At 38.2% G+C, this 14,209-nt stretch overlaps 1 protein-coding gene across 1 annotated transcript in view; it reads left to right on the top strand.

Moving 5' to 3' along the window:
* Nucleotides 1-13,814, top strand: part of LOC146506939 (uncharacterized) — a 31,748-nt gene extending 17,934 nt beyond the window's left edge. Inside the window, exons 4-16 of the mRNA XM_085178977.1 lie at nt 719-793; nt 7,425-7,568; nt 7,883-7,960; nt 8,100-8,251; nt 8,434-8,488; nt 9,565-9,639; nt 9,822-9,930; nt 10,112-10,615; nt 10,995-11,426; nt 11,550-11,648; nt 11,750-11,883; nt 12,503-12,554; nt 12,670-13,814. Of these exons, the coding sequence (XP_085035103.1) occupies nt 719-793; nt 7,425-7,568; nt 7,883-7,960; nt 8,100-8,251; nt 8,434-8,488; nt 9,565-9,639; nt 9,822-9,930; nt 10,112-10,615; nt 10,995-11,426; nt 11,550-11,648; nt 11,750-11,883; nt 12,503-12,554; nt 12,670-12,806 (2,046 nt within the window). The 3' untranslated portion in view covers nt 12,807-13,814. The remainder of the gene's footprint in view (nt 1-718; nt 794-7,424; nt 7,569-7,882; nt 7,961-8,099; nt 8,252-8,433; nt 8,489-9,564; nt 9,640-9,821; nt 9,931-10,111; nt 10,616-10,994; nt 11,427-11,549; nt 11,649-11,749; nt 11,884-12,502; nt 12,555-12,669) is intronic.
* Nucleotides 13,815-14,209: the final 395 nt, after the last annotated feature.

The following is a 14,209-nucleotide window of genomic DNA, read 5'->3' as shown; positions in this document are numbered from 1 at the left end:
GGACCTAAGTGTCAAAGACGCAACCCGAAACCATAATATTTTCACCACCGTTGTATCTGGTGCTTGAAGTGGTATGGTGGTATATAGCTCTTCCCTAAAGAAACGCTGCCTTTGTTCTGCTCCAAACATGTCCACTTTTACTGTCTTTGATTTGTCTTTCCAGCTGTCAGGAGCACTTCATTCCAAAAGGCCTGCTCTTTGATTGAATGTTCATCTGCTAACTTTTGTTTATTCTGGTACACTTGCCATGCGGATCAAATTTGTGCAATTTCTTTCTGACTGTAAACACATGCAGCTCAGGCTACCTGGAGAGCCTGGGTTCAAATTTTGTTTTTTGTAGAGACCGTTGTTTTAAATTTAGACTTTGCTTAGATTTCTAGTTCTACACAAATACACAAATTCTAAATACACAAATATACACAATTGTTGATAGTTTTCCTCACAATGGAATAATTCAATTCAAATAATTTGGAGAATTCCTGTTCTTTCAGACACGCATTTATTGACAAGTTGGGTTTTTTTAAATCCTTTTGAGAACTTATTAGATATTGGCATGACGACACTAAACACTTCTTAAGATGATCAGTCTTCAGATGCTAGCCTCATGACATCGTTTGAATCCTGTTGTTTCCCAGCCTGTTTCCCTCATGTCTTTTTTTAGTCTTCTAAGAAAGATCTGTGATATCAGTCTAAGTGTCTACATCCTGTTTGTATGCAGGTTGGCCAAAATGTCGATGACTACAGGAGAACAGAATGTGCCACCCACATTCCAGCCCTCAAGAACTTCTTTAAGGTGCAGTACATAAGAATGTGAACTTGACAATGGCCTTCGGGTTTGCTAAAGTAAATCCAGTCATTTGTGTTTTTGTTTGGCTTCATTTAAGAGGAAATAATTCAATCTGTGCAAAGACCGTTTAGACCTGGAGGTAGTGCTGTGCAAAAAACACTTGCAGTTTCTGTTACTCTTTCTGTTCATTTAGATTGTTTAATTTCCTGTGAAATTCCAAAATAATAGTGAAAAATGTGCTTTATACTTTCCTATAATCTTTGTCCCTGAATTCTAGACCGTGTACCCTCAAACTCTATATTTACACTTTGTAGTTTGCTTGGTATTGTTTTGAGAGTTTCCTGTCCTCAGACCCCTTCCTGCCCTACTGGTTTGTTGGTTCAGGGTGAGATTGCTAAGTTTTGTTTAAAATTCTGTTGTTGGTGGTACCACCCACAAGTCCCATGCCAAAGTCAAGTAGTGGTAAGATAGACAGGAAGCAGATGGACCAGAGAAAAGAGAACTGTATATTTCTATGATTCAGCTGCATGTGCATATTTTTAGGATTCAGGTGTGTTTACAGCATATGACAAAAACTGTCCATCACTGCTGACGATTCCCCTGTCTGTGCCCCTCAAACAGTATTCATTTTGTGTGTCAGTGAGTAGAAAGGATTGAACCGACCCCTAGGTTTACCACTTTCCATATAAAGGCATCACCCAGTCGACTGTAGGAGCATCTGTGGAATGTTTGTTGTGTTTTCTTTGTCTCTTTTTTTAAAACAATGAATGTGGGGTCTGGGATTTTATAAAAAACCAGTTGAAAGCCCACTATCCCCTCTCTGAGTCTTGTGTGAGGCTTCTTTGATCAGAATTTCTTGTGGGATTTCATAATCATAGAAACATGATTTCATGGTGGACGTTAAGGAGAATGAAGAAAATCACTTCTCCTTATGTGAGCTGTGGGACAAATGAGGCTTCTAAACTTAGCCAACACACACAAACACGCTCGTTAACCCTTTAAAACCGATCGGAGCGGGCACGCTCTGTTTTGCGTAACTATTTTTAAATCCCGGTAGCACTGCAACCACGTAAGCTAGCGCAATAATTTTTTTGCATATGAAACCGAAGGAGTTGTACTTACATCTTATGCCATCAGCTTGTCCTAGGTCACGGTTTCCTTCCACATATAGCTTTACAAAAACTGCATAAAAAGCACTTGCAGCAACAAAAACATAATATTCCAGAAACACGCTTTGCCGATCTGATCAGCTGTTTGTAACACTTCCTATGTTGGAATAGACATTTTTGCGGAAATGTTGTTTTTTACCATCAGGGCCTTATGAGCCTATACTGGTGTTTTTAAAAGTTATCTTTGACTTTATGACTTTCTGTGTTGTTTCTGGGATGCTTAGGACTCAAATTGCACTGCTTTAAATAATTTATTTTGATGCATATGCTGCTTTTTTGCAAATTTGCACTATAATATTTATTTTCGTTTTTCCTGCAGTATATAAAAATTGGTGTATTTCAAAAATATATGAAGACACTCAAAATAAATTTCCTGTGGTTTGAAACTATTTTGTGCAACTTTTTTGTATTTACAGTTTTGAGGGATAAGCCTCTTAAATTTCTCTAACTAGAAATATATGTTAAAAAAACAAAAATGATTTTCAATTTTTTTTGTAGTTTATTGCACTTTTTTTTTTGCAATTTATGTAATTACTATGCACTTAACGCATACATATTATTAGAATTTGGGCTATAATGGTTGTATTGATGTAGCAACTTGAAATGCTCCCAAAAATGGCACTACAGCAAGTAAAAATATAATATAAGCTCTGGCGGACTTGGTTCTATGGTAGGTCTTAAAGGGTTAATAAGCAGGACTGTGTAAGTACCCTGTGGTCACTACTGCTAATGTAAAATGCAAAAAGGAAGGAGAAACAATTTATTCTAATTTGACCTCATACAATAGACATACGGATGTCATTTGTAGAAGTACGCGGTGATCATACATGACTATGCAAAACTGTCTTTTGTTCATGCAAACATCTTTAATCAGTTTTCCCACAGATACTAAAATGCTCACTTATGGCATAATTTACAGTACAGGTGATGAATTAAAAATACCTACTACAATCTCACTAGTATCAAGACAGCTTACGAAAAAACGTCAAACACACTGGTGTGTTTCCGGCTTGTGTTGTATTGGAGTTGGTGTGTAGTGAACCTTAAAAATTATTTGTCAAAGTATTTATATTCAGACTTAAGCTGTCTTTATTTGTAGAATTGCATAGCCAATGTACAGTACAGTCGATGATTTAATATTATTAACAGCTCATATGTTTGTGGAGACAAATCTTTTAAGGATCACAAATGACCCCAGTATCTATCACAGGCGCTGTTCTGTTCCATGTCCAATAAAACTGATTCGATGCGTAATTATGATTATGCAATATACTGAAGACTCAAAGGCTACCTGATATTGGTCTTTGAGAATTGTTTTATTTTAACAAATCAGTAGCTGAAATATTGATACACAAAAAGTCACTCCCTCGCCTGCTAAATGCCTACATTAACCAGATGCTATAGTCTAAACAGCTCTCTTATTTCTGAGCCGTACTTGACCTTGCAGTGACATGGAAAACAAAACCATGGAAATGATCTATAAATATATACAGATTGGATGGGTGATAACATCTGGAGATGCAATAGCTTGTTCTTTTTTAAAATCATGGCTACCTTTAGCACTTTAGTTGTTGTCATCATTTTTTACTTATCTTTCTTTTTTTTTTTCTCTTTTCCCTCCACTTTGTTTCTGTTTTTTCTGGCTCGCTATGCTGCATGTCCCAGCTGGCAGTGAGGGGGTTTTGTCGAGGCGAGTCTGATTTGGGTGTGTTATAAACTGAAGTTAATGTGGCATTAAGTTATGAAAACTAAATTATGAATAGTGTGCAGGTGTTTCCATTGTTAGTTTCTACCAAAAAACAAATAACTGAATTAAGTTTTGACAGAAGAGCATTGTGTGTGTGTGTGTGTGTGTGTGTGTGTGTGTGTGTCCAAGTGCATAAGATTAGAAACAGTAGTGTCAAATTCTAAACAAAGAAGTTAGTTTGACTTAAGACATTTTGAATTAAGACACGAAATTGGAGCATTGTAGAGAGCAGAGAACCTGGATGCTCTGATGCATACTCAACTGAGTCGGGACATCTCACAAAGGCACATCTTTTCCAATCCTGATATTTATAAAATGTGCATTTGGTTCATCAAACATACAATAAGTATCTGCTGGTTAAATGATAATGTATCAGTCCTGTTTCTGGGTCTCCTTTCTACTGTAGGTCTACTGCTACAAATGACACTGTCACCTTTTTAACACGTTGTAATGCTTTTGTTATATTTAATAGAAACAAGCCCCCCAAAAGTCATTAGGGATCATGGTCACTATACATATCTTTAAGTTTTTAAAAACTGCAGTCCATGGGCTCGAATATCAAATATTTGAATCTCTCTAGCTGAATAAAAGTTCAGTGTTGACATTTTAGGAATTAGTCAAAGCCAGGCACTAATGTATTATGACTAACCTTGTGTTGTGAATGGGCCCATTTTCCCCTCTTTTTTTTCGGTCCGTTTTCAGGATCTTCTTCCTCCGGTATGCTAGCTACCAGGCAATTTACGATATGTCAGCTAGCCCAACTTCACTGACCCTCCAACCACCATTGCTATTTAGTCTTCTTTCAAAGGTACAGCAGAGCACTGTGTTTTAGTTTTTTAGAAGTACTTCAGTCAAAACATGGTATCTGATCTTTAGGTGAAAACTGGATTCCTAACTTCCCAGCAACTTCTAACTCTGCTAAACTTTGTGAACCTCTTGATATCCGAATGTTAAACTTTATTGTAACAGCTGGGGAAGCTGAAAGAGTTTGTCCTGTTTTTCTTTCTCTCAGTGGTCCTGAGTTCGATTTTTAGACTTTGGATCTCGGGATGGCTAGCGATGCCATACTTAACAAGTAGATACATGTATTCGGTCACATTATGCCTTTGTTATTTAAGGCCAAATGTTTTTTTTAAGGTGGAACAGGAGATTAGGTCTCAAAAAACCATTAGGCTTGTAAATAAGGAATAATTGAAGATGTTTGGGTCAAGGTATCTTGAAGCACTTCGAATCACACATGTTGTCTGTCATAATAACTGACAACCCAAATATTATAGCAATCTTGTCAATTCACAATTTTATTGGTGTTATTCTTCGTGAACAACTTGCATTTTTTTAAGAAGAATAAATGTTTGCAAAACTAATAATTCGGCCACAAGCGCTGGCCAACACTAACTTCTATTATAAGTAACCCATCAGTCAAGTGGGACAAACTTTAACTGGGGAAACTTGAGTAGCCCCGAATCCACCTACTGCCTATTACTCTGAGCAACTCCTTAGTTGGAAAGAGACTATGAAGCACTCTGGTTCTAGAGCAGAGAGACAGTTTGTGTGGAGTTTGAGCCCAATTACAGCTAAAAAGTCTCTCAACCTGTCACATCACCTTGGGCTACTTTCCCTCCCTGGCAGGTTATATCGTTATACCTACAGTAAGTTTTCAATGCCAAGGTCATCAGTGTCACAAGTCCCAAAAAGACTGTTTCAACATCCCACTTTATGAAATTTTCCCATGGAAATAACTAGGCCAAGACACGTTATTCTGAATAGAGAGGTTGACTATTAAGGCAGTACTATGAGCTCATATAGAACGTTTTGGAGTTTTAAAAGCTTTGCATTTATATTGTTTTGTTAGAGTATGTTATTATCTGAATCTGGGTACATATTTAAAGCTTTCTGATAACCAATGAAAGTCATTGCATTGTTAGCAAGTCAAATGCCATGTGGTTGAAACACTGTGGGATGGATGTTAGATTGGAACATAACACAGTATGGTATGGGCTTCAAGAGCTTACAGTTACAAAGATTAAAAAGGAAGGTTTTGTCCTAACATATGACCATTATGAAATCCGAATGATGTAAAATGACATGAACATGCTCACATATGAGTTATAGAAATGGTCTGAATAGAATTAGAGGTGATTTCTATACATTTTAATAAGATACAGATAGTTTTATTTTTCCTAAAACTGTTATTTCAGTTTAATTGAATTCAATCTTATTTAAATAGCACCAGATGTCACCTCAAGATCCTGCAATAATAGAGAGACAACCAAAACAATCACAGGGCATCCTGTTAGCAAGCACTTGGCGACACTGGGAAGGAAAAACCTTTTCATTTTCCCAGTGCATTTTTAACACTTTTAAGTCTCTTAAAATTACAAGCATGGTAATACCTATTTTGCTTTATATTATTCAGTACTACAAGGGCATTTCCTTTGAGTGCGAGTTGTTTTGATGAACACTTTTGTCCTGTACTTGATTAAATGCAGACTTGTCTGTAATGTTTTGCACTTGCACATTCATAAGAGAATACTGGGCTGTGCTACTGAGAAGTGTTCCCGTAGACCTTGATTTGTTTCCATGATTTTCCCAGTGCGGCTGGCAGCACTGTGGACTACTTCTCTGGTCTCTGTGCCAACTCTGTGTGTAGTTGGCAGTAACAGCCAGAGTGATATGGATTATGGACTGTACTGACATGTATTACAGGGCGCACTGAATTCTCTGCTCAGTATCAGTGTCAGTGTTGTCACTTGGATAAATCTGTGGTTTCCTGTTGGAGGCTGACAGACCTAGCCCTCCATCAACAAGCCTAGATTTGCTCTCCATGGAAATTATACCGAGGTCTTGGCCACATACAAATGCTTGTATGCACACACAGACATGAGTTAAGTCCATGTTTAACAAAGTAAAATATAGACTTTTTTTGGTTTTGTTTTGTTTTGTTTTTTGGCCATTCTCCAGTAAACATGAAATGCAGGCACATTTTTTTCTTTCTCTTGAAACGAAAGGCTTTAATTCATTTTACTGTTTTGAAGATAATGCGCAACACACAGTGATACAGTGTATGTCTTGTAAGTTTTCCTGTCAATATACAACTGTTGCAAAATCACGAACTAGTGTTACTTTGGAAATTAATATCTCAAAAGATTTACAACAGCTGAATCTTACCAAAGAAAATTTAGACTGATTCATTCAGGATATACTCTCAGTGAGTGTTAGTTGAGGGTCTTACTTTTTTCTGCCTTTTTGTAACACATGCAGTCACACGCTTTGATCACCTTAGCTATACTCCCTACTTCCCATTTCTCCTGTCCTCCCATAACACTCCCATGTAAATTTGTTTTCCTCACAATAAAGTCTTTGCTGTTTTTGTTCCCTCTCAATCCTTACAACAGAAGCAGTTTCACAACTGTTTGGCTCCAAGTTTGCATAATTCCAAGTGAAACCAAGAGAAACCACCAGAGGAATTGTATGCACTTGTGTATGGATTTCTTTCTCTCTCTCTCTCTCTTTCTTTCTGTGTGTGTGTGTGTGTGTGTGTGTGTGTGTGTGTGTATGTGTGTGTGTGTGTGTGTGTGTGTGTGTGTGTGTGACAGAGAGAGAGAGAGAGAGAGTAAGAGAGGCTAAAGGACAGCATGCCGAGGAGTGGATTAAACTCTCATCTATCTTACTCGATACCATCTCACCATGCCTTTTTCCTTCCCTGTCCTCCATGTTTCAGGAAGCGCATGCTTTCATTAGTGCAGAGAAAGTGGAGGATGTGACAGAAGAAAAGATAAGAGCTGAGCTCAGCAAGGCCCCAGCTCATACTCCCACACATTTTGTGCGAAGGAGCTCTAAGTCTGCAGAAAAGGAGGAATTAGTGGTAAGTTTCCTGTAATGCTTCTGCTATCCATCAGAGGGAGACAAAGTCTATAACATATATATAATGACCCTCGAATACAAAACCCCAGTGACTTCTGTGTTTTAGGAGTTATTTTAGCCTTCTTTGTGTTTTGTAACCAATAATATGAAAAGATTAAAACACACAGTGTTTTTTAATATAAAAATTGAGTAGGACTTAACATTGCAAAAAAATAAAAATAAATAAATTTAAAAATAAAAAATATATATATACATGTAGTGGAAAATTAATTGAATTGCATTTACTCAAAACCTTTTATTTTATTTTTTTATTAGGGTACCAACTACAGAAAAACTAATGCTGCAATGGAGATGAGACTGATAAATAGAGACTCCTTCTGGGCACGAGCAGAGGTACCCTTTATACTTTTTGGTGTGGCTAAATGTATTTCAGGGGCTCTTTTAAAGGGAGTTACATCTTGAGTTAAAACTGAAGTGAAAATACAGAATAGTTTTTGTACTGTGACCTTTACTTTTTTGGTGTGTATATCAGCGTGAAGAAGAACAAAGGAAAGAAGAAGACAGGAAAAGAGGAGCTGAGGAGAGACGGCGTCTCGAAAGGGAAAGGATTCTGAAAGAACGAAGGGATGAAGAGGAGAGAGACCGAAAAATGAACGAGAAACTACAAATGATTGAGGAGCAGAGGTTGAAATAATGTCGTTTTCCTGTCAGTAGTGCCTTTTAGTCCATGTTTTTCACAGATAAAAAAACCCCCAAAAAACAATGTGGTAAAGTAGATTAGATGATAATTGTATTGTATTTGACGATCTTTACTTGATGACATTAATATGGTGCTGATTTCCTTTTGTTTTTTTAATGTCTTGCAGAAGGAAACAGGCAGAGCAAGAAGAAGAGCTGCGCAGAGAGGAGAAATTAAAATGGGTGCGTGAAAAAGTCTTGCCAAAACTCGCTTGAAACAGCAAGACAAGATAGACTTGTGGCTCCTCTGAATATGAAGTTTTCAAATTGCTACTGCTAATGCTACTGTAAATGAAAATGGCCCTGTGTAATACTGAAAGAGAGTACAGAGTCTCCCTTTGGTCTTTACTTGAGGATGTGCGAGTGTAGGCTGCTTACAAAATTTTTAAGATTAGGCTTAAACGTTTCCCTTTTGACAAAGCACATAATTAGTGCTGGATCAGGAACTGGACCCTGAACCCTCCCTTAGTTGCACTGCAATAGGCCTCGGCTGCTGGGGGCTTCCCATGATGGGCTATTTGTTTCTTCTTCACTCACTCTGTTTATACACAGCTCTGCATTTAATCATGAGTTATAATTCATATCTGGCTCTCTTCCACAGTGTTTATTTTAAACTATCTAGCTCCCCTCATGCCCAGCTATTCGGAGAAGATGGCTGCTCCGCTTTGAGGCTGGTTCTGCAGGTTTCTTCCTGTTAAAAGGGAGTTTTTCCTTTCCACTGTCACTCATAGGCAGGTCATCCAATTTTTGGGGCTGTCTCTATTATTGTATGGTTGTTATCTCACAATATAAAGCACAAGATAAAGTAAGAGGAGAGAGTAGTGATGATTTCTGACTGGGCGTTAATGATAGCTCACAATCTGAGTTTCACATTGTCTGACACAACAACAGTGTTCCGCCTTCCTGTTATTCTTTTTTTTTTTATTAGTCGTATCTTCATAAAGAGATAAAAGCTTTGAAATGCTTATTTGATGTTTTGCCTCTCTGCAACCCCTACTGGCCTTGAAGTCGAAGTGCTTGATTGTCTTTCAGTTGTACGCAACTGAGAAGGTGTGGATAAAAAGGCATGCCTGCAGAGGCTTGCACACCTTCCACTCTTTTGCTGCTGGAGCTCATACTCACTGTCACTTAGTTATTTACATGAAATTCTCACTTTTGCAAACTCAAGCGCCTCCAGCTGGATTTTATGCTGCAGCCCATAAGCTGGCCCTTACACCGAGCATGTAAACATGATTGCATATGTGTTTTTGCACTGACAGGAGCAGCAGCAGAGGGAGCACGAGGAAGACATGAGGGCTCGTCTAAGACGGAGTGAATCTATAGAGAAAGCAGCAGTAAGTGATTCTTATACTAATATAAAGATGCACGTAGCTCCACTAAATGTTGCGCTGAAGTAGCACTAACCCAACTAAGTGGACACATGTGTACATGTGGGCACTACACCACCGGATTGGAAAAAGTCAAAGGAAATGGTTAAGATATTGAAAATGCTTACTGTATTTTACTTGAATGGCAGGAGGCAGCAGCGCTAGTATCCCAACGCTCCATGAACCCCAGGGAGTTCTTTCGGCAGCTGTCATCATCATCGTCACAAAGTCCCACCAGCCCTGGATCCTCCCGCACTGGTAAGAGCTTCAAAAGAAAGCGATTCTATCACGTATTCGCCCGAAGTAGCAGACATGGTTATACAAACACAAGAATAAGTCCTAGATTTCAGTGCATCCACTTTCAAGTTTTGTTTGTTATAAAACGTGTTTTTCATGTTTTACCTTCTAACACCAGTTTTTTTTTTTTCTTTCTACCCAGGCAGACCGTTCAGACGATACCAGCGGAGCCTGACAGACACAGCCTTCATCTTCTCTAAAGCAGAAGAGAGTGCAGCATCCTCCCCTCGCAGTTCTCCCCTGGTCTCCCCCTTTTACCGGGCTCCTCCTTCCCCCATTTACCGTGCCGTCTCCCCCCCCATAAGCCCTAATTTCTGCCTCGCTGCAGCTCCGCAGAAGCCCAGAGCGCCCACGTCACCCCCCTTGTCTCCTCTTCGTCCTGTCCCTCCAGTTTCACCTCTTCCTAGCATTCCACAAACTAATAACCAGGCTGCAGATGAACCCAAAACTACATCTCCAACAGAACCTTCTGCACCTCCAGCATCACCTAGTCTCTTGACTTATTTGCCCCCCACTTTAGCAAACGTCAACCCCTGTGAGGCACAGCCAGACACCCAGCCTGACGAATCAGCTTTGCACTCCAAGCCTCTTCTGCCTTCAGAGGCTCCAGGAGCTCCTCTTAATGAGACTCCACAGCCAAACAGTGGTAGGGTGAAACATGATGCAGTCAGATATATTTCACTTTATTTGTACCGTACCTTTTCTGGAGGAAAATACTGACAAGCAAGAAGAATATTTAGGAAGATGCAAAATTAAGAAGAAACATATTTATCTGTTTAAAATGTGTCCTTCAAAGTCATTAATGGTTTAGCGTGCAGGAAACTTTCATTGGTACTTATTGCAAAAGCTACTCCACATACTGCTGTAAATCAGCCCAGGGACTGTTAACCAATGGCTTGTGAAACAGAAATGATGATTACACATACCCTCAATGTGCACTTTAAAAACATGCATGCTTATTAATTCACTGATGTTGTTTTGTTTTTTTGTGTGCATTTATAGCTTTATAATTTTCTAATCCACAGACCTCAACACAGCCAGTCATGTGCACACTGAGCTGGTCTCAGACACTGGCTACAAAGTACAGGCTGTGCTGGTGGAGGAGGATGAGGAAGAGGATATGGAGGAGCAGGAGGAAGATAATCCTGAAACAAAACCAGAGCCTTTTGCTGTCACCACAGAACCAGCCCTGATAGAAATAGAGGAGGAAGAAGAAGAAGGAGGAGAAGAAAAAGAAAAAGAGGAGGAAGAACAGGAGGACCATGAGAAGGAGGACAAGGAGGAGGAGGTGATGGAAGAATTAAAAGAGGAAACTGAGCCAGCATCAATCGAGGAACCAGCTGAGATAGAAACGGATGAAGAGGAGACAAAGGAAAATGGAGAGAAGAATAATCAGTCAGAAGACAGTCAGCCCACTGCTGAGCTTTCAGAGAAACAGGAAGACTCAGCAGTTGCAGGTAGCCCTCAGCTTCTTACAGAAACTTTTTTTAAAAGTGGATTGTTACGGTGTCATTATTTCTAAATGCAATGCTGCAGTTTTCTGAAAATGATACTTTAACATTATCAAACCAATCTTTTAGATGCCGAACCAGTTTGTCAAGGAATCGAACATGAGACCGTAACACTGTCGAGCAACGGGATCGGACTGGGAGATGACACAGCGGAGCATAATGGCATAGGTCGGGCAACCAGTAACGGTTCAAACAATGCTTTTGTTTTTTGATATCACATGAGCGCACCAGTTGAAATAACGAGCGATTTTCACACTGATCTTCCTCAGTGCAATGTGTGAATCCATCTGAAACTGAATTCAGCACTTCAGAGGTGACTACGTGCTACAGTCTCCACGGCACTGCAGAGGAGGACGACATCAATGAAGATGAGAAGCAAGAGATCTCAGAAAATGGAAAAGAGGTGTTTTGTCCACAGACACGCAGACAATAATATTGCTAATGCAAAGCCCACAAAACCTGTTTAATGTAATAAATTTTTTTTTTAAAAATTGAAACTATATTGTATGATGTCATCTCTACCAAGTGATGAGGACTGTTTTAATTGTGTCAGTGAATGCCACAAAAGAACAAGTCTGCTGTGTAAATTGTATGGAACGCCATATGGGTGGTACAGTTTAGAACAGGCGTTACTTCAACAGGAGGACGTTTGTGCATTTTTTGGGAAATAATAATAATAACAATAATAAAAATAAGAAAGGGAAAATCAAAGGAAAATAAAATGGAAGCTGTTCAGTCATGTTTTTTTATAGTTTTTGAAGTTGAGGTATGTTATTTATCATCAAATACTTGCTAGTAGCGCAGACCCACAGATGATTTTGACCTTTTCATTTGAATTGTTAAAAACAAGTAAAAAAAGAAAAAAAACATATAAAATGAAAGTTCATATGAGAAAGTTTTCATGAAAGTTCATGATTTTCTTTTTTTTTTTTTGCTTTATTCAATCTTCTGAATTGTAGTTAAACATGAAATATATTTTCTGATTATAGTCTTTCTCTGCTCCGTTTTCCTTTCCACTTCAGGTTTTAGCCGAGCAACAGATATGCGTCCGAGCTCTTTACGACTACCAGGCAGGTAAGCTGCCATTCAGAGGATAATCGGCATGCATGGGAACATAAAGTGCCTCCATTCACAATAATTACACTGTGATTATTGGATCTTCACCGTGTTATTTTGTTGTTCTTCACAGAGGACGAATCTGAGATCTCCTTTGAACCGGGTGACATCATCACGGACGTGGAGACGGTGGACAAAGCCTGGTGGAGGGGATGGAGCAAAGATGGACGTCAGGGCTTATTTCCTGCCAATTATGTGGAGACCATATAGTCAGGCAGACACACGCTAGGACAAAGATACAGACACACATAGACACACACTCAGGGACGCCATCTTCCCTCACGTTAATGCGTGTTTTTTTTTAACTTAATCCTCCCACTGAAACTTTGTACTCTCTATTTTGTTGGAAGAATAAAGAATCACGAGGATCCCTGTTTTGTGGGGAGCAAAAAAGAAAAGTGTAACTCACGATTTTGATGTTTTTGAGGAAAACAAAAATTCTCACAAGTGTGCAGAAATTACCCAGCCTCATTTTCTCGGATAAAATAGAGAAGACCTTCTCTTACACCAAAATAACTTATTTCCTTTTGAGATGCAGGAGAAATGTTGGTGGGAGAGATCAGATCACAATGACAAATGATCACAAACCTTTTTTTTTTTTTGTCAAAGAAACACAAACAGATTTTTATAGTGTATAGTCTCCTTTCTGATCCACGCATATAACAAGCATTTCACTCTGCTCGCCATTTGTATACATGTATCAGACATCGTCTTATAATCATCCTCCTGTATTCCCTGAGTTATTTTGTAGCACGGCGTTTGTTTCTGAAAGTCTCAGCGCACAGTTAAATTACCCAAACCAGAACTGAGGTATAGCAAACGATAAAAAAATAATAACTATATTTTAAATTGGGCTATATTTTGTTCATATGGTGATCTCCTCCCATGCTTTTTGTGATTATAGCTTATCTTTTATTTGCCTAGATATTAACAAATTATTGTGTTATACCAACACAAAGATGATCTGAAACATCTTCCAGGTTTAATCCTCTTTAATATCATTATACTCTACACTGTATATAATAATGTAAAAAAAAGTCATTTTTCTATCCTTGTTTATATGTTTGTATGTTGTATGCTTGTTTAATGCTCTTTTATTTTGTATTTACTCCAAACTTACATAGCATCTACAAACAAAACTATCTTTAAAAGTTTGTCTCCTGCTTATTTCTTCACTTTTACTGTTTCAAACAATCAAAATACAGTAGTTACTCTCTTTATTGTTAACTGTCTCTTTCTTTAAATAATATTAATATGCAGCATTGATAATATTTTACAGCTAAAGCCTTAGCCATGTGCTTTTTTAAGTATCGGGAAAATGTAGTTATTCTTTTTCAGAATTCAAGGACTTTTCTTAAAAAAGGATTTTTAAAAAATGACTCGACATTGTATAAACACAACAATAACGCACAGTTTACTGGCCGTCATACGGTATACTTGCAGCCAAAACAACTTGAAACCAACATTAGTCTTGCAAAAATCACATTCATTCTCATGTAAGAACATATTACTATCTAAATAGCAAATTGTAACAGCAGAACTTCATGAAAATTGCAAATTTTTAAAAAGTTTTTATTTCTTTAAGCATTTAGTGTTGGGGATATTTTAATATG

Source organism: Neolamprologus multifasciatus, chromosome 12 (genome assembly GCF_963576455.1).
Source record: "Neolamprologus multifasciatus chromosome 12, fNeoMul1.2, whole genome shotgun sequence".
Lineage (NCBI taxonomy): Eukaryota > Metazoa > Chordata > Actinopteri > Cichliformes > Cichlidae > Neolamprologus > Neolamprologus multifasciatus.
This window is presented reverse-complemented; position numbering and strand designations above follow the sequence as displayed.